Here is a 22,305-nt window from a genome sequence, read left to right on the forward strand (position 1 = left end):
ATCCGATTATGCCATCAAAACTAGTCCTTTGCTATCTATGATGATTTCAAGCCGATTATTCTGAGAAAATAAATAGCAGATCCAAGAAGCCTTAAAAATGGAACGCTACCATTCTGGAAGCGAAGTTCATACACATGTCAATAAACTCCACCCGCCTCTGGAAATCTGTCATGTTTGAAGGACCTAGGGTAGAATTTAGAAGAGTAGTGAGGGTAAAATAACCTCCTCGCAGCACTATTTCACTTGAAGTTGTAGGGCTACATAAGATCTTTCCAGGTACTAAGCAGCGCTCCACACGTGTTTTCCCTGTTGTTCCCAAGGCAATAGAAATGTACGCTCATTTAGGAAAACTGAGCAGGAAGAGCTGGACATTGGAAACCACGTCATGTTTCAGCTCACTTACCTTCAGCCTACCCATCCCCCCTCACTTCCAGAAGGCCTTGGGTGCCTCTTCCAAGGCAGCTGCGTGGTGTAAGGAGCTATCCGAACCGCGGATTTCGAATGACACACGCAGAAAGGGAAGTGATCGACGACTTTGCACCCCCAAATCGTCATTAGCAGCGCGGAACACACTCTTCAGCACTACTCAGAGCACTAACCAAACGTTCCACGCGAGGGCGCCCCTGCCTCCCGAGCTCGGGGCCGGCCTGGACCAAGCCTCCGCTGGACGCCAAGGTCGAGGGTCAGACCTGAGATAGGGCCATCCCAAAGGGCGCTGGGCTGGGGCACGAGGGCCTCCCACGGTTCCCTCCCCCCGCCCCGGGGCTGCGAGCCGGAGTGTGCATGGATCAGGAGGGATGGGGATCCGACCCCTGGCCTTCCACCTGCCCTCCCCGCCAGCCGCCCGCAGCTGGACGGGCAGCGTTAGGTAACGGCGCTGGGCCGCAGCCCCCCTCCCCGCCCTCCCTACTGCCCCCCCGCCCTCCTCACTGCCCCCCCCATGGCCAGGTGCGTCCTCGTGCCCCCCCCCCATGGCCGGGTGCGTCCTCGTGCACGTGGACGGCGCCGGGGACACTGACACGATGCATGGCACAGGGGACAGGTGGCCGGGCGGTCGGGAAGGCCCCGGGGGGACCTGCGTGCACACCAGCTGCCGACCGGCCCCGGGGTCACCCCAGCCCGCCGCCCCCAGGCGGGACCGGGCGGGAGGAGCCGCAGCCCTTGGGTTTGGGTGTTCAACGCCAGATCTGGGAGCTTTCGAAGAACGGAGCGGAGAGCCGCGCACCCGCGGCCGGCCAGACGCCTCCGGGGAGCCTCGGGGGTGGCCGGGAGCGCTGTCCACCGCGCGCGGCGCGCCGCGGGGCTCGGAGGGGGCACGCGCGGCGGCCAGCGCGCCCCTCCCCGCGCCCTCCCCCCCGCCCCGTCCCCGCGCGCACGGGGGCGGGGCTTCAGCCGTGACGCCGCCGCCGGAGTCGAGGCCCCGCCCCCGCCCCGCCCCGCCCCGCCCCCTCCGTATATAAGGCTTCGCCGGGCGTTCGCACTTGCACAAGTGACGCTGGGCAGCGGCAGCCAGCGGTCGGCGGCGGCGGCGCGGGGCTGCAGGGTCGGGGCCGTCTCGGAGGGCGGCCGAGCCACGATGGAGCTCTTGCGGACTATCACCTACCAGCCGGCCGCCGGCGGCAAGGCGAGCGAGCCGGCGGCGGGCAGACCTGGCGCCGGGGAGTCCCGGAAGAAGCGGCCGCAGCCGCCCCCCGAGGAGCCGCAGCCGCCGGCGCCCGCGCCCCCGCCGGGCGCGCACCACCACCACCACCACCACCACCACCCGGGCGCCGAGGTCTCGCGGATCATCGTCGACCCCACCACCGGCAAGCGCTACTGCCGGGGCAAGGTGCTGGGAAAGGTGAGGCCGGCGGGCGTCGAGGCGGCCGGGGGGGGGGCGGCCTGGCCTGGGGGTCCCCGCCCGGTTTCCTGGGGCCGGTTGCCGCGCGACGCGGGTCCGCCACCGCCACCTGCCCCCCCGCCCCCAGCTTCCCTGGGCTCTGCTGCCCTGGTCCGGGACGTCCACCCTGTCTGACCATCCTGTCTGAGAGGCGGGAGCGGGCAGATCTGAGCACACCCTCCACCTGCCCCCCCACGGGGCCCCAGCTTCCCCGGGCTCTGTTGCCCTGTCCAGATGTCCACCCTGTCTGAGAGGCGGGATCGGGCAGATCTGAGCACACCCTCCACCTGCCCCCCCCCCCCCCAGCTTCCCCGGGCTCTGCTGCCCTCGTCCGGGACGTCCACCCTGTCTGAGAGGCAGGAGCGGGCAGATCTGAGCACACCCTCCACCTGCCCGGGCTCTGCTGCCCTGGTCTGGGACGTCCACCCTGTCTGCAAGGCGGGAGCGGGCAGATCTGAGCACACCCTCCACCTGCCCCCCCCCCCCCCCCAGTTTCCCCGGGATCTGCTGCCCTGGTCTGGGATGTCCATCCTGTCTGCGAGGCAGGAACGGGCAGATCTGAGCACACCCAGCCTCCCCCCCCCCCCCCCCCCGCAGGTGCCTGACAAGGCTCTAAAGACGTGTTGTGTTGTGTTGTTTTTTTTACACCCTTCCAGACCCCTTAACCCCCTCATAAAGATTCGTTTTGTCCAAGGAACACAGAAAATGGACTTATTCCCACTCACCCCCCCCCCCCACCTTCCTGGGATGCATTCCTTTGCCTGAAGGTCCTTTGAACAAAGTGGACGGTGTCCATCTGTCCACCGTCTGCCCTCCCCAAAGTTGACTTGTTTATTTATTTATTGAAAACCTCAGCCCTCCATTTTTTTGGTGCCCCACTCACGGCTGGCTTTTGTTTCCTCTCAGGGTGGCTTTGCAAAGTGTTACGAAATGACAGATTTGACAAACAACAAAGTCTACGCTGCAAAAATTATTCCTCACAGCAGAGTAGCCAAACCTCATCAAAGAGAGAAGGTGGGTATGACTGTCCAGTCAAGTATTTTCTTTGTGTTAGAGGATGGCCCTACCCTGTTAAGAAAATGTCGTCTGCTTGTGTAAGCACTGTGTGTGTGTGGTTTTTTTTTCCTCCCCAGAGATGATGGCAGGTTACTAAGCCTTCATCTTTCATTTTCCTTTAGATCGACAAAGAAATAGAGCTTCACAGGATTCTCCATCACAAGCACGTTGTGCAGTTTTACCACTACTTTGAAGACAAAGAAAACATATACATTCTTTTGGAGTACTGCAGTAGAAGAGTAAGTGTAAACTCCTCTCAGTACATTCACTTCTAGTATTTAATCAGATTGCTTTTTATGTGGGATTTTTTTTTTTAGCTGAGGCAATTAATTATTAGACTGCAACATCAACTTTCATTACTCATTTTGCATAGGGAAACAAACCACTTATCTTGGTGGCTTTGACAAATTCTCTTTCTCTTTTATCTTTTTTTCTTTTTAGTCTATGGCACATATCTTGAAAGCAAGAAAGGTGTTGACAGAGCCGGAAGTCCGCTACTACCTCAGACAGATTGTGTCTGGACTGAAGTACCTTCACGAACAAGAAATCTTGCACAGAGATCTCAAACTAGGTAAGCCCTTAAGCTCCAAATGCTGACTTTTAGGTTAGAGAAGAGGTATTTTCTCCACCACCCCTCCCTTTCTCTTTTTACCTGCCAAATGTGTTCTTACCTGTAGTCTAGCCTGTGAAAGCCTGCTTTTCTAAATGGGTGACTTTATCAGAATAACTAGCTGCTTGCCCCTAATGTAGATTCATGCATAATTGATTAAAACACCTTCCCAAGAGAACTCACATTCTGTTTTGCATATTGTGTAGGGAACTTTTTCATTAATGAAGCCATGGAACTAAAAGTTGGAGATTTTGGTTTGGCAGCCAGACTGGAACCTTTGGAACACCGACGGAGGTAAGAGTCAGAAAGACATAGTCCTTGACACTACAATCTATAAACTACAATGTCAATGGAAAAGAACAACTTTTAAAATTAAATATGGACTAGCCAGGGTATGTTATAACTCTTAAGTTGATTCTAATTGGAAAACTCCTATTTTTTCTTGAAATACAAAAATGCCATGGTACTTTTGGTCTCAAATGGTTTCAAACACTTGCTGGTTTGAGCTGAAAAGAATTGTGTATGGGTTAAAAAATGATCAAAAGTCACTTGGTCAAATACCCTTGGTCAAATGATTCCACATAGAAGCTCAGTGTAGTACCCCAAGGCTTTATTCCCCAGTGAGTGACAGCGAGGGAAAATAAATTTAACAAAATGTGAAATTGTTACTTATGAGATGTTGGTATTTTATCTTTCTAGAACAATATGTGGTACCCCAAATTATCTCTCTCCTGAAGTCCTCAACAAACAAGGTCATGGCTGTGAATCAGACATTTGGGCCTTAGGCTGTGTAATGTAAGTAAACATACCGAAATGGCTAAAATGCAAATTTTATTTAGATTTTAATAGTAATAAAAGAGTTCCTTTGTGGCAATTCCTTTAAAAAAATGGTTTCTTTGTACTCAGGTATACAATGTTACTGGGAAGGCCTCCGTTTGAAACTACAAATCTGAAAGAAACTTACAGGTGCATAAGAGAAGCCAGGTACACCATGCCATCTTCGCTGCTGGCTCCTGCTAAGCACTTAATAGCTAGCATGTTGTCCAAAAACCCTGAGGACCGCCCCCGTTTGGATGACATCATTAGGCATGACTTTTTTTTGCAGGTCAGTGCACACTCTTTTGTGTATTTTATTGCAGGCCATTGATCTCGATTACCCTAACAGGTTACTGAAGGTCTTTTCTGATATTCCACAGGGCTTCACTCCGGACAGACTTTCTTCTAGCTGTTGCCATACAGTTCCAGATTTCCACTTATCAAGCCCAGCCAAGAATTTCTTTAAGAAAGCTGCTGCTGCTCTTTTTGGTGGCAAAAAAGACAAATCGAGATATATTGACACACACAGTAAGTTACAAGAGTACTCTCTTTTTGTTATATCCAGTATTATGTTAAATTTGATAATTAGTTGAGACTTTCTCATGTTAGCATAATTTGGACAATATTTTGTATACTATTGACCTTTTTATCAGTGCTCTCTCATGGTGGCTCATAAACTACTTAATAATGCATGTGGAAGAAATATGACTTGCTCTCATCCTTCCTTGTTGAAGTAAAGACTAACACAGTTCTTTCTCTTGATTTACAGATAAAGTATCTAAAGAAGATGAAGACATTTACAAGCTTAGGCATGATTTGAAAAAGACTTCAATAACTCAGCAACCCGTCAAGCATAGGACAGATGAGGTATGTTGGAAAAGAATCAAATATAAATATTTTAAGTCATATCTTTGTGAATTAGCACCTAAACTGTGGTTATTAGGGTTCAACATGATATATTTGGTGAAAGTCAGCCCTTTGAAAGGGAGTCAGATCTCTGTATCTTTAAGATTAAGGAGACATGCAGTTTATATTACTGCACTATCTTTTTCCCTGACTCAGATCCATTGCCTTTTGATAAGCTTTATAAGCAGTTGCCACCACCTCATATTTTCACCTGGAATATCAGCCTTAAATGGATTTGGATACTTGGCTCACTACATAACTCTTCTCTGCCTTCAGGAGCTCCAGCCAACAAGTACTACAGTTGCCAGATCCGGAACCTCCGTGGGAGAGAATAAGCAGCAGATTGGGGATGCCATCCGGATGATCGTTAGAGGGACCCTGGGCAGCTGCAGCAGTAGCAGTGAGTGTAAGTGGTTTGTAATCTACTTTAAATCATAAAACTGTTAGACAAGAGCCAGATACAAAGGATCCAAGCCAATTTATTTCTCAGCTTAATTTAACATAGGAAAAACAAAATCAGAGGATCTGGGGGGGGAAAAAAAGCACAGATAAGCCCCGAGGTGTCTCTGTCTCTTAAATTACTAGAGGGAGAATTAGCATCTATCAGAGCATGAGGTTAAATTGTCAGCAGTTTTGTAACCTCTCTCTCTCTCTCTCTCTCTCTCTCTCTCTCACTTTTCAGGCCTTGAAGACAGCACCATGGGAAGTGTTGCAGACACCGTGGCTAGAGTCCTCAGGGGATGTCTGGAAAACATGCCAGAGGCTGACTGCATTCCCAAAGAGCAGCTAAGCACTTCCTTTCAGTGGGTCACGAAGTGGGTCGATTACTCTAACAAATACGGCTTTGGCTACCAACTCTCGGACCACACAGTTGGCGTCCTTTTCAACAACGGTGCTCACATGAGCCTTCTCCCAGACAAAAAGTAAGTGTGTCTGATGAATGAAATCTGTCAGTTCTCTGGCTTACAGTAAAGGAATCCGAAGACAGTAACTACCTGCTTTAATTTTTCTGTTTTTTCTTTCCCTATCATTCTTGATTTTTTTAGGACAGTTCACTATTATGCAGAGCTTGGCCAGTGCTCTGTTTTTCCAGCAACAGATGCCCCCGAACAATTCATTAGTCAAGTGACGGTGCTGAAATACTTTTCTCATTACATGGAGGAGAACCTCATGGATGTAAGTACTGAGGCTTTAGAACATTGATGTTTGAAGTGGTCCATGGTGAGCAGCATCAGCATGCCTGTGAGAACTGCAGCATCTCCTGTCCTTTTCTAGATCTACTGAATCACAGTCAGTAGATCTAGAAGTGGAGGCAAGAATCCTCAGGCTGTTCCCATGCTTGCTTAACTTAGAGAAATGTTTGCAGGGAAAAACAGAGCACATACTGCTCAGTCTTCAGAGGCCCTAACTCCTTCTCATCTCTTTTAGGGTGGTGATCTCCCTAGTGTTACTGATATTCGAAGACCTCGGCTCTACCTCCTTCAGTGGCTAAAATCTGATAAGGCCTTAATGATGCTGTTCAATGATGGCACCTTTCAGGTAACTGAATCCTTCATGGCAGTGTGTGTTTCTAAAAAAGTAATTTTTACCAAGCTAGTTTAAATTTTTTTTGCCTAAGTGGTCCTAATTTTTGAATATATAGAAAAATTCTAACATCGTGTTTAATTTTTTAAGGTGAATTTCTACCATGATCATACAAAAATAATCATCTGTAGTCAGAACGAAGAATATCTACTCACTTACATCAATGAGGATAGGATATCTACAACTTTCAGACTGACAACTCTGCTGATGTCCGGCTGTTCACTAGAACTGAAAAATCGAATGGAATATGCCCTGAACATGCTCTTACAGAGATGTAACTGAAAGACTTTGTGAATGGACCCTATGGGATTCCTCTTTTCCACTGTGAGATCGACAGGGAAGCCAGTAGAGAGATCTGGAGCATGTTGAAGATGGACAGGTGTTGGTACGAAAACAATTACTCTGTGGCCTGCTGAACTGTGTGGAACCAGTCAGGCTGAGGCATACTTTTCTTGACTTTGGACAAAACAAGAATGAACCAGAATGCAGTTTTCCTTGAGATACCTGTTTTGTGTGTTTTTTTTTAAATGGTTTTCGGATAATATTGCCAGAAAGGTGCATTGACTCTTCTCTCTGTTGAGAGCATTTCAGCCAGAGGATTTGGAACTGTGAATACACTTCCTGAAGGGGAGGGAGAAGGGAGGAAGCTCCCATGTTGTTTTAAGGCTGTAATTGGAGCAGCTTTTGGCTGCTTAACTGTGAACTATGGCCATATATAAGTTTTTTTTGTTTATTTTTGAATATACTTGTGGCTGGAAAAGTGCATTCCTTGTTAATAAACTTTTTATTTATTACAGCCCAAAGAGCAGTATTTATTATCAAATGTTCTTTTTTTATGTTGACCATTTAAAACTGTTGGCAATAAAGAGTATGAAAAGGCAGAAACAGTGGTCTCCTGTCTTTACTTCAGTGTATCAGTATCATCACATTATTTCCTCATGGGTATTTGGCACAACATTGGGAATGGAAGCAAATTATAATGTCAGATCTTCAGTTTTTCCAATGACAGCATGCAGGAAGACAGTCTGCAATACCAAATTAGGAACATTCTGAGTGAATTAAGATTGAGAAGAGTCTAACAAAAATACCACTATTCTTAGAACCAACCGACTAGCCTCTTGCTAAATCCCAAGTTAATTTATCTTTAAAGAGTTTCTTCAAAACTCATTGAACTTGAGCTAAAAAGTAAGAGTTTCCTATGGAAACAGGCCTCTGTTAGTAACTGTCAATAGGTACAGGAAGTTTATCTTAATATGGGCAAAACTTTATTCATCAAGATACACGCACCACCTGAACGTATTACTCAGCGTAAACCTGCCTAAACACTTGCAGTGCCGCTGGCAGTCTTCGTACATAATTCAGTAGTGGGAAATGCTTCGTAAATAAGTCACTTCATTTTCCTTCAGGTGCATCGTGGGTGAGAGAATCTGAGAAACAAGCTATGGGACTCATTTTCTAAAGTGATCCAGGAGGCAAATCTAGTTTTCTCTTTTAGGGGGATTTTCTTATTGTCAAATGTGGAGAAAAGTTGCTCATCCTGTTACTCTGAACTCAGAGTGACCTGCATCACATGCAAATAATCTTTTTGATCAGTTGTAATTCCCCTACAAAGAAAACACCATCCAGTGGCAAGAAAAGCCCTTTAGTGTCAAGCTTTGTTTATATTGGGATCCTGTATAGCAATAGTAGTTGTATACCTAAAAAAAATTCTGAAATTGTTACAGGCTCTACACTTGATATGATTGAGCAAAAACCAAGTTTGGGGATTTTTTATGAGCATTTCCCAAGTCTCAAGTTTTGGCCAAAATTCTCTAGCCACGTATGTAAATTAATACTTTGTAGGGCTTATAGTAATAGCTGAAAAAAACAATATTATTGGTGTGTAAATGTAGAATCTTTTAAGTTTTATGAACAGAGAAGAGACAGTGGATTGCAAATAGTGAAATATGTTCTTTCCTTTGGAATTTCGCAACCCATGACTATCACTTTAAGGTTTTGAAATACATTTATCAAAGATAAAAATATATGAAGCCAAAATTATGTTTATCCATACCTGTAGGTCCTGGTTGTCTATTGCTACTGGAGAGCAGAGAAAGCCTGAACCTCTCTTTGGTCTCTAGGAGTCTCTAGGGAGTGAAGGAGAGTGCATTTGCTATGATATGATGATGAAAGTGTGCACTGAATGGTGTGGAATCAGGTAGAAAGAGCCCTAGGCATTGAGTAGACTCCAGAAAAGGAAATCTGTTGTATCAAGTTTGAAAGGATCCATGCAGCTTAAACAGAAATATGAGATGGTGAAGACTTTTTAAGCCATGGGAATATCCTGTCCAGAAGTCTACGGATGAGTGTCCAGAGTAGAAGTAGCTGCCTAATTCTGAAGTAGAGCAGGTACATCTGGAAGAGTCAGATGTGATGTGACCCACATGTATCTCAAGACATTGAGGCTACAGCCATCCTGAAGGCTGAGTAGAGCTACTAGAAGATTTTAAGGAGGAAAGTAAAGCATTAGATTTGGATCTGTAAAATTCCTTCTGGAGCCATTGGTAAGACGGATGAAGAAGATAGAGAAAACCCAAACAGTAGAGAAATTACTTTGTGATCCACATGTAAAAAAAATCAGAGACTTAATAAAAGGTAGCAAATGAAGAATTAGTATCTCCTCTGACCCCTGTGGTTCATTACAGTATTCCTGGCACTGTTAAATCCAGGAACAATAAAATATTGAGTAAGTGAACAAATAAAGTTAGATTTGAGAAGCTCATTTGAACAGAATTTAAAGGCTAAGAAAGAGGGCAGGCTGTAGGAAGTCTGGCTAGGATAATCAATGGGAGAGAGGTGGTATAATGTTTGTATTTCAGATGCCAACTATAATAAGGACCATGGAAAGAAGAGCCTGATACTTAGGAAAATACAATGAGATGAGGACTTTGTGAATTAGAAACATGTAAAGTTTCCCAAGGAGTTCTAGAGAATATTCAGCTCTGCCTGTCTCTTGAGAAAGCAAGATTTTGGAACTCAGTTTTTGGATAACACGGTTATAGAATGAATTATTTTCGTCCCTTCTACCCAAAAGCATTTTATAAAGTACAGATGAAATCTCCATAAAATAAAATGGTGTTGATAAATCTTTGCCATGGAGTAAGAAGAGTAAAAGATCCCCAAGTAATTACCTTTCCAAACAGAGTCCGTGAATTCCAACTCCAAATAATAGTGTTTTTACTGGTCACACGATCCCAAGGATGTTCCTCCAGTAGCCATCACAAATCCTTGAAGAGTACATATGAGAGAGAAAAAAGGACAATCTCTGAAGATAAACTGTCTACTAACTTGGTACAGTCATCACCCTTAAAGAACTATTTCTCAATGTAAGTAACCTCATGTCTGCTAGGGGGGAAGCATGCTCCAGTGAAAAATTGTATCAGTCCTGAGTTCAAGTTCCCGTTCAGCCATGTAATCACTGGTTAAAAACCTAGCTCTAGAAAGTGCAGATTCTTTATCTGTGAAGGGGAACATAATAGTAACAAAGTAACGGGCAAACCAAATAAGTAGTCACACACCAGACATGTTGTGTTTCCTCGGCTTCTTTCCACACTCATCCTAACAGGAGACCTGAACCTAAGAAAAATAAACCACTGATTCATTCTTGTTTTTCTCCTTTTCAGTTTTCCTTTCTGTGTCAGTCCTGGTCTAGTCAGCAATACAAACACTATTTTAGGACTTCTAAACAGAGGGAATCTTATGGAGATCTTTGGTTACATAGATGACAGGAGAGCTCAATAAGAGGTAGCAAGGCAACTAGTGAAGTAGCTGGAAGCCAATGGTACCCCAATGGCAAGAGGGATCGGATAAAAGGCAGGGGTACTAGAGTTCAGAGTGTGGTTTTCTTACAGACCTAGAATCATAATGGTATGGCCACCAGCATTTTGAGGTTAGAGAGCAAAAGTAGCCACTGCTTGACTTCATTATAAATTTGAATAGGAAAGAAAGGAGCTATGTTCTTTGTTCCTCTGGCCTTCCAGTCTCCTATTAACCAAATGAGCTTCTGCCAGTAGAAGATCAGCCTGAGCAATGTAGTTGCAAGGGTCATTCTTACATTACATGCATTTAAGCCACGGCAGGCAAAGCATGGCCCGCTGTGATGGATTGAATACAAAATATCCTATAGAAGCTCAAGTGGGTTGAGATCCATCCCAGTGCTATTTTAGAAGATTCTCGCAATTTTAGCATGTGGAGCCTAGATGGAGGAATTAGGCCCTACTGAGTGTACGGCCTAAGGGATATCTTTCCTCTTTCCCTTTCCTGTCTTGCTCTTGGCTTCATATTGTAAACAGCTTTCAGCACACATTCCTACCAGACATTCCAGTGCCACATATTCCCACTGTCGTGAAATGTGAAAAGAGTACATGGACCAAATCCATGGACTGACCTCTCTGAATCCATGAGCCCAAACAAATAATTCCTCCCTATAGGTTGTTAGCAGCAGGGATTTGATCATAGGGAAGTAAAAATATCCATCACACTCGCTTTCCTTCCTTCCTATTCTTTTCCATTAATTTGTATCACTTTGGTGTTTACCCTCCTCTTAAATCCCAAAGTGACTGAACTAAGTGCTAAAAGGTATAGTAGTTGCCTACTCACAAGGACAGGCGGAAGAAGGTTTGGAGTAGGAATAGAATGTGAAACATTCTGGCTGGATTCAGACCTTTTTTATATTACAGATATTTTAATCTAATGAAAATGGTAACTAGAAGTGAATAGATATGTTTTCATGTACTCAGAGAAATCAATTATTGGAATTAATGGCAATTCCATGCAATGATCAAGTCAATATATTATTAAAGTGTGTAATAAACCTTTAAAAACAGAAACTGGTAGATTCTATCTTATTTTTCCTTCACTTGGAAGATATTTTAATTAGTATATGCTTCAACACATGGTTTTTTTCAAGCCCTTCTTTCAGCCTTATTAACTTTGGTAGTGAAAAGCATCTTTTGTTTAAATTGCCATTGTTTAATTATATTAGTGGACTCATATTAAAAAGTTAAACTTCCATGTGCAGTGCTGGAGTCTGATAGCGCAGTCATCGATGTTCGGAATCCAATTGAATTGAATATATGGATTTTGCCTCTGGGATAAGGCTTATCATACCTTTATGTATAAATCAAAATAGATTTTAATGATGGAGGTAAAATAACTTCACTTTTAATGTTAGTTACTGAGCAATCTCTGATATGAAATATGGAATAATTAGATACTTTAGCACAAATCATGCAAGTTAGAATGCATTTTCTGTTCTAGGCTTATAAGAAATTAGTACTGCTAGTCGTTAGGTCACATGTCTAAATGAAATAAAATGCCCAGTCTTTCTTCTGTATTTCTTCAGGATTGGTAGCAGCAGAATGATCTTTAATATTGTGATTTCATGGTCAGATATGCCAAAAGGGTCTCATTGGAATATCAGTTTATCATATGGTTTGTGTGAATCACAGAATTACATTTTTGAGAACTTTAGAACAACAGGAGCTGTTCAAGAATTGCAAAGTTCATGTAAGTGATACAGTAGCCTAGAGGGGAGTGTAGATGCCACTAGAACTAGGTAATAATACCTTACATAGTGTTTACTGGAGAATGATTAGCCAGTAGCGTTTTCTGAGGTAGGGAGGATTCTCATTGGTTGCATTTTCTGACTCCCTGGTGCTTCCCCACAAAAATTTCAAAACATCAGAGGGACATCTCCAAATATGGAGATGGAAAGAGGTGCAGAGAGCACACCATTATATTCCCAACATATAGTTTAATAATGACAGAAATACCATCAAGAAAAAGGTAATAATTTGTTTTAGAACAATTTGGTAATAATAAGCTTTCCTTCCTTCCTTCCTTCCTCCCTCCCTCCCTCCCACCTCCCTCCCTCTCTTCTTTCCCTCCTTCCTTCCTTCCTTCCCTCCTTCCTTCCCTCCTTCCTTCCTTCCTTCCCTCCTTCCTTCCTTCCTTCCTTCCTTCCTTCCTTCCTTCCTTCCTTCCTTCCTTCCTTCCTTCCTTCCTTCCTTCCTTCCTTCCGTCCTTCCTTCTTTTTTTCCCCTTGTAAGTTGTGGGGCTTGAACTCAGGGCCTAGGCACTGTCCTTGGGCATCTTTGTGCTCAAGGTTAGTGCTCTACCACTTGAGCTACAGTGCCACTTCTGTTTTTCTGATGACTTATTGGTGATATTTTCGGGCTGGCTTTGAATCACCATCTTCAGATATCAGAGTCCTGAGTAGCTAGGATTACAGGTGTGAGCCACCAGGACTTGGCTTAATAATGAGTTTTGAGTGTTGATTATCTTTAAGCATTAAACATTCATTTAAAAATAATCTAATGTGTAATAACAGTTACTGGCTGCCCCATTTCCTTAAATTTTAGTAATCAGTTCTCATGAACTTGGGTAGAACACAATCTCATGGTCATAGCAATATTTGAAACCTGGGAGTAAAGACAGACTCTGAGAACTAGATAGTCACCCTATGCTCTAGAAAAACGGAAAGAAGGAGGTTGGGGTGGGGAGACTGTAGCAAAAAAATCCAGTGTATATCGTACAATGTTAAGAAGACTGAGGGAAGGGGTGGATAGGGAAGGGATGGGTGAGACTGTTGAAAGGGATGATGCTGATCAAAATACATTGTATTCCTACGCTGCTTTGTTAAATGGTAGCTCCCTTTGTACAACTATACAGTTAATAAAAACTGAAATAAATACATAATAATAAGACTGGATATTTCCCTCAACTTCTCACATAGTACTATACAAATATCATACATGAAACCTCAGCTACCCTAGGTTACAAGCCAGACTACTCAGATTGACATAATGCTTTTTCAATGATGAAGTATCTTCTAATTTCAAAAGACTTAGAGCCAAGCATATATGTAATGAAGACAATCAAAATCATGGAATTACTATCTTCTATAGAAGACTTATACATATTAGGCCAGCATTAGACCTATATTTTAGTATTTCATATACAGTAATGTATTAGATAATTCAAACTAAAAGTAGAATATTAGTAACTGATAAAGGATTTTGAGATTTATATATACTTTTTCATAAGAACTTTAATTTATCATGTCGACATGTTTTACCTATTCAATGTGTAAGAATTCTTTACTATTTGGAAATATTTGTTACATAAAACAACTGTAAAGGAAGTCAACTAACTATATTGCAAATATAATATTAAATACTCAGTGAAGTTTAATTAAGCTTATAAATGGCATCATATATTAAGGTCTCCTTAAATTGTTAAGGTAAAATAAAAAATAGAATGTGAAATTGTAAAAGTAAACTTGCAAGTAAAAGAACTGTGCTGGAGACATGGCTTAAGTGGTACTGTACCTGCTAAGTAAGCACAAGGTTCTGAGTTCAAACACCAGGACTGTCAAAAGAGAAATAATGAAATCCTCTTATTAGTCTAATAGATGCTAACAAAAACCTTCAAATGAATAAAATACAAAGAGGAAACAGTTGTTTAAATACACTGAAAGTGTTTATTTTAAGCTAGTGCATTTCTATACATAAAAGCTGCCATCAAAAAACATTTCATGGGTGATTTGTTTAATTTAAAATTTGTGTTTGGAGATCAACTCTAGTGCAATGTTGTAAGGAAGTATGTAATTTTATCCCAGTGTAAGTGCTTTTGAGAACATGATGTGAGCCACGAGCTAGTGGAATGAAGTGTGTATGCAGATTATATGAGAGAGGTAAAGTTTTAGAGCTGAGGTTGTAAATTGTTAGAGTAGATATATTTGGATTACTGAAGGTGTTTGAGACTATCGTTAATCATTTAAAAATAATTGTTGTCATTTAGCTGTTGAGAGATTTCAGATAAAAGTGAAAATTTCCAACTTGTGAAGAAATACATGGTTCAGCATTGGTGGGTTGGTATTTCCACACAAGAACAATCATCTGGTATTTAGAAGCTCCTGTCCCAAAGGGCAAGCTCTCTGCCCAGTCCTCATGTGAATGCCTCTCTCAGTTGTTTTTCTAGAATTTTGAATGTGAACCCCTTTCATAGAGTTAGGTTAAACTCTTGGGGATCTACTTTCAAATTTTGGTAACAAAGGCAGCTTGTATTTCTAGAAATTTTGTTTTGAATGACTTGAGGTAAGTATTGTCTTCATCCAAATTTTTTTAGGGGAGGGCCTTAAATGTACAAAGAGGGTTCATTGTGATATGTCTACATATGCATATGTAAATTATGATAAATTCACTCCCTCTGATAATTTTTCTTACCCCTCCTTCCCCTCTCTTCCCTCCTTTACAACATGATCATGGCTTTCATTATTTTCATAATGCATTTGAAATACTTTGATCATATTCATTTCTCTACTTTTTCTTTTCTCCTTTTCCTCCCCTACTACTTCCCATCCTGAAACAGTCTCCATTTTATACACATGTCATTCTTCCTAAGATATAGATTCTATATATGAGCAAAATGTATTATTTGTCTGCAAGTATGGTTTAATGTGATCCCTAGTACCATCCATTTTCCTACAAATGTTCAGATGATACAAATATTTCATCTTTATGAAGTTTTTAAACTGTTACTGACTTTAAAAGTTCAAGTAATATGGAAGAGAAAAATAAGAATAATTCAACACAGGCAAGTAAACATCTAAAAGAGTCTTTGTATGTTTCTATCAAAACATGGGGTGATTTCTTATCCTCAGAAATCACATTTTGCAAGGTCAACATAAAGTTGTCCATCCTTCTTCTATTTCATGAGGACATTTAGGATAAAGCGTCATTTGGAGGCTTGGTAGACTATGAATAAGAGATCACCTTTCATCATTGTACTGGGCTCAAATGTCAACTTCATTATCAAGTACTGCAATATAACACCACTTACCTTCTTCTACTTTTTGGTTGACTCAGAGGTTCTGAAATAACCTGTGTGGGCCAGTGTGCCTTGACTTTTCTTGTCTGTTACCACATTGCTAGAATAACATAATCATTAGCGATGAAGCAAGATGTTTGGCTGATTTAAGGGGCAGCAGAAAGTTGTACTTGTTGCATATAGATTTGACCTCAGATAAGCCTTAACAAGACCAACATTCATGTTTCCATTCACTGTCTGGATGTTTTTGCCACAGAAAGACTAAGGATTAAGCTCCACAGAATATTCTCAATATTGATGAATCATAGTTAAAGGTAAGTAACTGGAATAGGCATGAGAGGAGAACTAAGCTTTTTTTTTTATTATTAATAAGTTTTTTATTGTGAAAATACTGTACAGTGGGGTTATAATTACATGAGCAAGGTAATGAGTACATTTCCTATCAAGCATTGTTGCCTCCTCCTTTGTTTCCCCTTATCATCCCTGCTCTTCCCTCTCTCCCTCTACCCCACCCCCAGTTTTTGGTTTTATCCAAAAGTATACTTCTGGTTGAATTCTGATTTTAAACATGCAAATTAATAAATTTTCAAAGATTGGATGTTCTAAAAATCATGGTTAACTTCAAAAATATTCATTATATATTTTCTTAACATACAAAAATTCTGGTAAAAAGCCTATTTCTGTAAATAAGAACTTATGTATGATTAAAACAAAACCCCAAACAAGAAAATTATGAAAATATATGATGTGGCAAAAAAGAGCTTGGAGTTTTAATCAGCTACATCAAGCTTAAAGTAAATAGGCCAATTGTTTGCTGAGTTATCATGAGCACTGACTGTTAACTTCTCTCTTTTGGAAAACAAGGAAAATAGTAAAAATGTTGGCAAATATGATATTGATAAAATTTGACTACTTCTGACCAACAACAAAAGTCATTTGTTAATGTCCCAAATGATAACAAATAAGAAAAATAAAAAGTATATGTTTGTACAAGCTGAGCATTTTTATACTCATCTTCAATTCTAACCATGAAGGAGGTATAGGCAAGAGGGTTTTGGTCTCTTGTTGGTCCCATGCAAAAACTTAAGGAACTCTATCTAAAAAATAACTAAAGCTGAAAGAGCTGAGGGCATCACTCAAGCGGTAGGGTATTTGCTTAACAAGTAGTATGCCCTAAGCTTAAATGATAGTACTACCAAAAAAGAGTAAGTTTTCTTTTATATTAACAGCCATTATTAATATTTCCTTACATATATTATCTTTTTGCTTTGCATTGCATGAATAGTTCCTAATATTCTCACACCCTACAGATTATATCTTATATTTAACAACAAAATTCCTATTAAGGTTGTTTGCTAATTTATTTATTCATCATACTCCTTGGGAAACTGAATTAAGGAATATCCCCAAAGGGAAAGCAATTTATTCTTTATGCTTGGTAAGTCATATGAAAAGTAAGTCACATAAATATTTTCTGAGGTTTTCATTCTCCCTTGCTGCCTTTTCTTTCATAGGGTTCTCTTCTTAATTATCTTCAAAAATACTTCTCAGCTGTGCCCTTAGGAATATCTAATTTGATATTATCAATTATTTGATAAATGATTTTAGGGAAAACAATGGGACAAGTAAAACTGAACAGGTTTTTTATGAGTCTAAATCCCTTGAGAACTTTACTATTTCTGTATCTTTAGAAATCTTCTAGAAAACAATTGTGTGGGAAGAATTGTCCAAACATACCTTCCTTGGTACAATGTTTTTCTTGGAATAACTTTTAATATGATAGAGAGTGTTCTTTGGAACATAGTTTGTCAGGATATGCAATGCTTCTTCTATATGCCAAACTTAAGCTTTAGGAGAATCATGAACCTGCCATATAGGCTAGAGTTCAAGCTTAGATCCTTCTAGTAGTAGAATAATATTTAGCCAAATAAGACTTCAGTATATCTGACACCAAAGTTCCAGAGTCTTTAACATCTTTATCTACAGCTTCACCCAGCAAGAGGTTTTTTCTTCTAGAGGGAAAAATTCACTGTCCATAGACCAATCTGATGGTCACATAGCTGAAATAAACTTGGAATCCCACCATTCCAGCCAGATTATAAAGATTGGCCTAGTTGACTGTTGCACATTTAGATTTCCTTCTACTGGCAGAACTGAAATTCTTTAAAATAAATTTAGTCTACTTACACGTTACACCCCTTGGTGCAATTAGTTATGCTAATAAAGAAGTGAAACTGTAGGCACATGAGTTTCAGAAGAGAGCATGTTGGTAGCCCTTAATGCTAAACAGTGCAGCTGTCAGATGGTAAAGCATCCTCTTCCCTAAGCTACCCTCTGGGAATAATCTACCTAACAGAGCATGTGGATGTGTCAGGCTGAATATATCAGAGCAAGGTGTTCACACTTGAGCTTAGTCTAAAGAACCAGAAATGATTAGAGCAAGATTCCTAAGTTAAAAAAAAAAAATAAAATGATGGTGCCAGGCAAGCTTCAATTGAGTTACTTTAAAGAAGCCAAGTGTAATTGTATATTTCCCATTCAACTTAGAAGTGTGCTAAAATGCCCACTACGTGTTTTGGTACCAAAAGGCTGGCAATTGATGAAAAGGCCCATTTATCCTTACTAATAGTTGATAGATGTACACTGATGAACAAGAGGTACACACAGATGAATGGGGTTGTATGCATCTCAATTTATCTGGGAAAAATTTTAACCATTCCTAAACCAGTCAAAGGTTCCTGGATTTGGAAGATAAATTGCATGATTATCCTATGAAATATTGTTATGCCATGTGACAGTTTAACTAAGATACATCTCTCATAGCCCACTTCCCATGTTATTGTACTTTTGCTTTCAATTGATTCCTCTATGAAAGATAGGTACATTTTTTCTTGTGTCTATGCTCTTGTTTTTATGCTTCCTTAATCAGAATAGTAGAAAAGCAAATCCATCGAACACTTCATTCAGATACTAATACATATTAAATGATATTTACTTCATGTGATTAAGACCACTATGATTATGGTGTAGAATTATTAACAATAGTCAATAGCACAGGTAACATATGGGAAAGGAAAAGGAACAAAATGACTTCATTAGCCACTAACTTATGGCATACTCTGACTCATAATCAATAATTGTAGTTTCAGCTTGGAGATATATGGTGTCTAGCTCATTAGCCATAAAGAGAATAGGATAAGGCAGAAATATAGAGTCCTTGTTTCAAATGGACACAACTAGAAAAATAATTTTGAGAGGAAGAATAAATGAATTTGAAATATGCCCTGGGAATAATTGATTTCATTGATTTTAAAGTCTTAAAACATGCTGTGGGGTAGTGGTGAAACTCCTATGGAGATAAGAGTTTAAATATAGCTACACTTGCTTCTTTGGTCAATATTAGCTGAAATGCTAATGCAAACTCAACATACTGAGGTGACTTAATTGTTTACCTGGAAAGGGAAGTGATAAAATTATATTCTTCTGAGTTCCTCAATACATCAAAGAATTTATCTACAATATAAGAACATTGTCAGTGTACTGATTCACTTAGAATTGCAATTGAATTGATGCATATTATTGACTTAGTTAAAAATTAAAAGTAAGAATGACTTTATACAAGACTAGCAGCTGGCATGCTTCAGTGACATGGCTAGAACTCTGTAATGTAGACAGCAAACGAAAGTTTTTGTGAGGGTAATGGCTTTTTTTCTTAGTATCTGTGGCATAACAATACTCTTTATTTTATTGGAGAGAAAAGCAAAAATAGAAATTAAAGTGAGGGGCTATAATAACTAAAAATTGTTTTTTGTTATATGCATTGAAAGTTTTCCAGAATTGACTAAAAAGAAACAAGTTAAAAAAATCTGTAGACTATTTTGTTGTTTTATTGAAATTCTAAAATTTTGAGATGCAAAAAATAATTTGTTATCGGTGATAGCACAGCACCAAAATTACTGAGTAGTAGGTAAGTACTGCTGCATTAATTCAGCATTCATCTGCTGCATGCATTAATTCAGCATTGAAATGACCAAAGTAACTGATTGTTTTACTCATTTCAATCAGTGACAGAGAAATGTCTTTATTTCTGTATATGTTTTAGTGATATTTGCAGTAAAGCCCTATGAACTTTTCAGAAAGGCATTAAATATATCATTTTATTTTCATATATTTTATCCTATCATCATTATTTATCATATTACCTATTCATATTATATAACTGACACTGTTCCAGTACCTGTCCAGGATGGATACAGGTTAAATATATGTAAGGACAAGTTTCGTGTGACCATGCAGCAGTTTTAAGTCAATAAATGTGAGGGAATCTCAAGGTTGGTGATGTTCCAATCTACCAATAGCCTTAACAATAATTGTGGGCTATTTCTCACACAGTTTATGCTTGTTTTAGAGTTTATGAAATGTGTAAAAAAGTAGTTTACTGGCATGTTTATAGAAAAATTATTACTCACATTGTAAAAAAATGAAAGCAGCAGAATAAAAGTACAACATGTGCCAAAGTGTCCAAAATGTAAGACAGATACTATGAAGAAAAAAATGAACATTTAAAAAAAATTTTTTGAGCTAAGGGTCACATATTCAGAAAAATAAACAAATAAAATTTAAAAAAATGACCCGTTTGTTTGTTGCATCAGACAGCAGAAGTTAGAAATAAATGAAGCACTTTGGCAGGTGTTTCAGAGTAAGTATCGTTATTTATCAGAAGACTTTTGGCAGTGTATTGATTTTTTGCCCTAAAAATAAGACAAAGAAAACACCTAAACGATACTAACTCACTTTAGAAAAATTTACTTCCTATGGAGTAGTCAATAATGTATAATACCACTCATTATGTTCTTTACTAGTAAACTTTAGATTCTTTAAGAAAAATACTGTTGTGTCATTTCAAGGATAACCCTGATACCTCACAGAAAACACTTTGTTGGTTCAGGTGCTTTCAATAATCCAATCCAATGTGAAAGTTTGTACTTCTTATCTTAAATTGTCCTCTCAAGGATAGCCATACCATGTAAAATTCACAAGCCTCAGACCTCTGTCTCTGCAACTTAATGATTTTTGCCCAGTAAGTGGAGTCGTTCATTTGGAGGACTTCAGCCCTCTGACTGCAGTACCTAATGCCCTTTCTGGAGAGGTGACATTTCTAGAGTTGCCATGAGTGGAAGGCCTGCCAACCGAACTCATGAAGATGGTCATTGTGATGCTGAAGTCACTAGGCCCAGCTACAGTGCTGTGCCATTGCTGAATTACATAGCACAGTGGCACTTTCCACGTCAAAGCAAAGCCTGATCCAGGATCTTACATTGTATTCTAAGCCAGTGTGGAGAAAAGAGCATATTCTTACCTATGTAGAGCAAAGCAGACAATGTTTGCCTCCATACCATGAAGCCTCAGGCAGCATAAAAATGGCAGCATCTCTATATCTGGAAAATCTGTATTTACTGCCCTGATGCTGCAAGTGAAAAAGAATAGAGAAATAATAATAATAATAACAATAATAATAGTAGTAACAAATATAACGCTAAAATTGATTGGTTTGGTGTGACAAGAATACCTGGTGGAAGCTTAATTTCAGTTAAAAAATTACATTTAAATGTTTTCAAATTAAGCTCACATTCTATTCCCAAAGCCCCTTCTTCTGGGCTCCTTTGTCTTAGTTACTTACCATGACCAGTATATCACTCTGGTACTGCTAACACTGAACAAAGACATCTGCTTGAAACACATATATTCAAGAGATATAAAATCACACAAGTGTGTATGTGTGTATGTTATGTATACACACACATGTGTATATGGAGGCTTGTAGACTTGCAATCTGCCTACAATTATTGCCTTGAAAACAAAGTCTGTTAGACCACACTTGTACTTTCTTCTTTTTATTGGGAATATTGGAAAGCAATATTTTCTTATCTCTATGCCCTTAAAGATGCCAGCCACATGAAACAAAGTAAAGCAAAACACCTAGAAAAAGAAAAATGTCAATTGCACAGTTTGAGTAACTGCTCTCTCTACCTCCTTCCTGACACAATTGTCATTGTATTGATGTATATTTTTAGATTACTTCATAACTTATGCACTAATTTTGAATGTAATACAGTGTCTATTATTTCTTGGGCCAGAGACAATTACATGCTGTTTTAGGGAGATAAACACAGGCCATACTAATGAAAAGTATGACATACTTCTGATAATGCACACATAATGAAAAAGTGAAATCAAAGACATCATAAGTGGAGTGAGAAATGTTTGAAATGTTATTTACCTTAGAGCATACAGAGGATGTAGTTGCGACTGCTTTGGGTTATGAGACTATTAACTGGAGAGCATAGACTGGTGAATGTATTTAAAAAAAAAAAACAAAACCCCAGAAATTCAGTCTTCACAGTTTTGGAGTGTGTGAAATGCCAGGATCCACTCTCTGTTGTAATAGTGCACTATAGGTGCAGAATCTTGCGTTTTCTGTGGGGAGGAATATTGTCTTCATCTGGCAGAAGAGCAGAAGACAATATATATACTCTTGCAGCGCTTTGCATAGTAGCCACAATGGCAAAACCTTATTGATGTA

General features: G+C 40.2%; 1 protein-coding gene across 1 annotated transcript; it reads left to right on the forward strand.

Annotated features, from left to right (window-relative positions):
* Window positions 1-1,538: 1,538 nt before the first annotated feature.
* On the forward strand, window positions 1,539-7,736 carry Plk2 (polo like kinase 2). The gene is made up of 14 exons (XM_042690966.1): window positions 1,539-1,840; window positions 2,786-2,893; window positions 3,058-3,174; window positions 3,377-3,506; window positions 3,752-3,839; window positions 4,245-4,340; window positions 4,452-4,650; window positions 4,742-4,889; window positions 5,131-5,228; window positions 5,544-5,673; window positions 5,950-6,190; window positions 6,314-6,443; window positions 6,696-6,806; window positions 6,942-7,736. The coding sequence occupies exons 1-14, from the start codon at window positions 1,577-1,579 to the stop codon at window positions 7,131-7,133; spliced, it is 2,052 nt and encodes a 683-aa protein (XP_042546900.1). The 5' UTR covers window positions 1,539-1,576; the 3' UTR covers window positions 7,134-7,736.
* The last annotated feature ends 14,569 nt before the right edge of the window (window positions 7,737-22,305 follow it).

Source organism: Dipodomys spectabilis, unplaced genomic scaffold (assembly GCF_019054845.1).
Source record: "Dipodomys spectabilis isolate Male_0828 unplaced genomic scaffold, ASM1905484v1 ptg000140l, whole genome shotgun sequence".
NCBI classification, from domain to species: domain Eukaryota; kingdom Metazoa; phylum Chordata; class Mammalia; order Rodentia; family Heteromyidae; genus Dipodomys; species Dipodomys spectabilis.

Bases quoted from the DNA above. Each gene is read 5' to 3' on its own strand.
- Plk2 (XM_042690966.1), top strand. From the start codon at position 1,577: ATGGAGCTCTTGCGGACTATCACCTACCAGCCGGCCGCCGGCGGCAAG. The intron at 1,841-2,785 runs GTGAGGCCGGCG...GTTTCCTCTCAG, and splicing joins GGGGCAAGGTGCTGGGAAAG to GGTGGCTTTGCAAAGTGTTA. The intron at 3,840-4,244 runs GTAAGAGTCAGA...TTATCTTTCTAG, and splicing joins CCTTTGGAACACCGACGGAG to AACAATATGTGGTACCCCAA.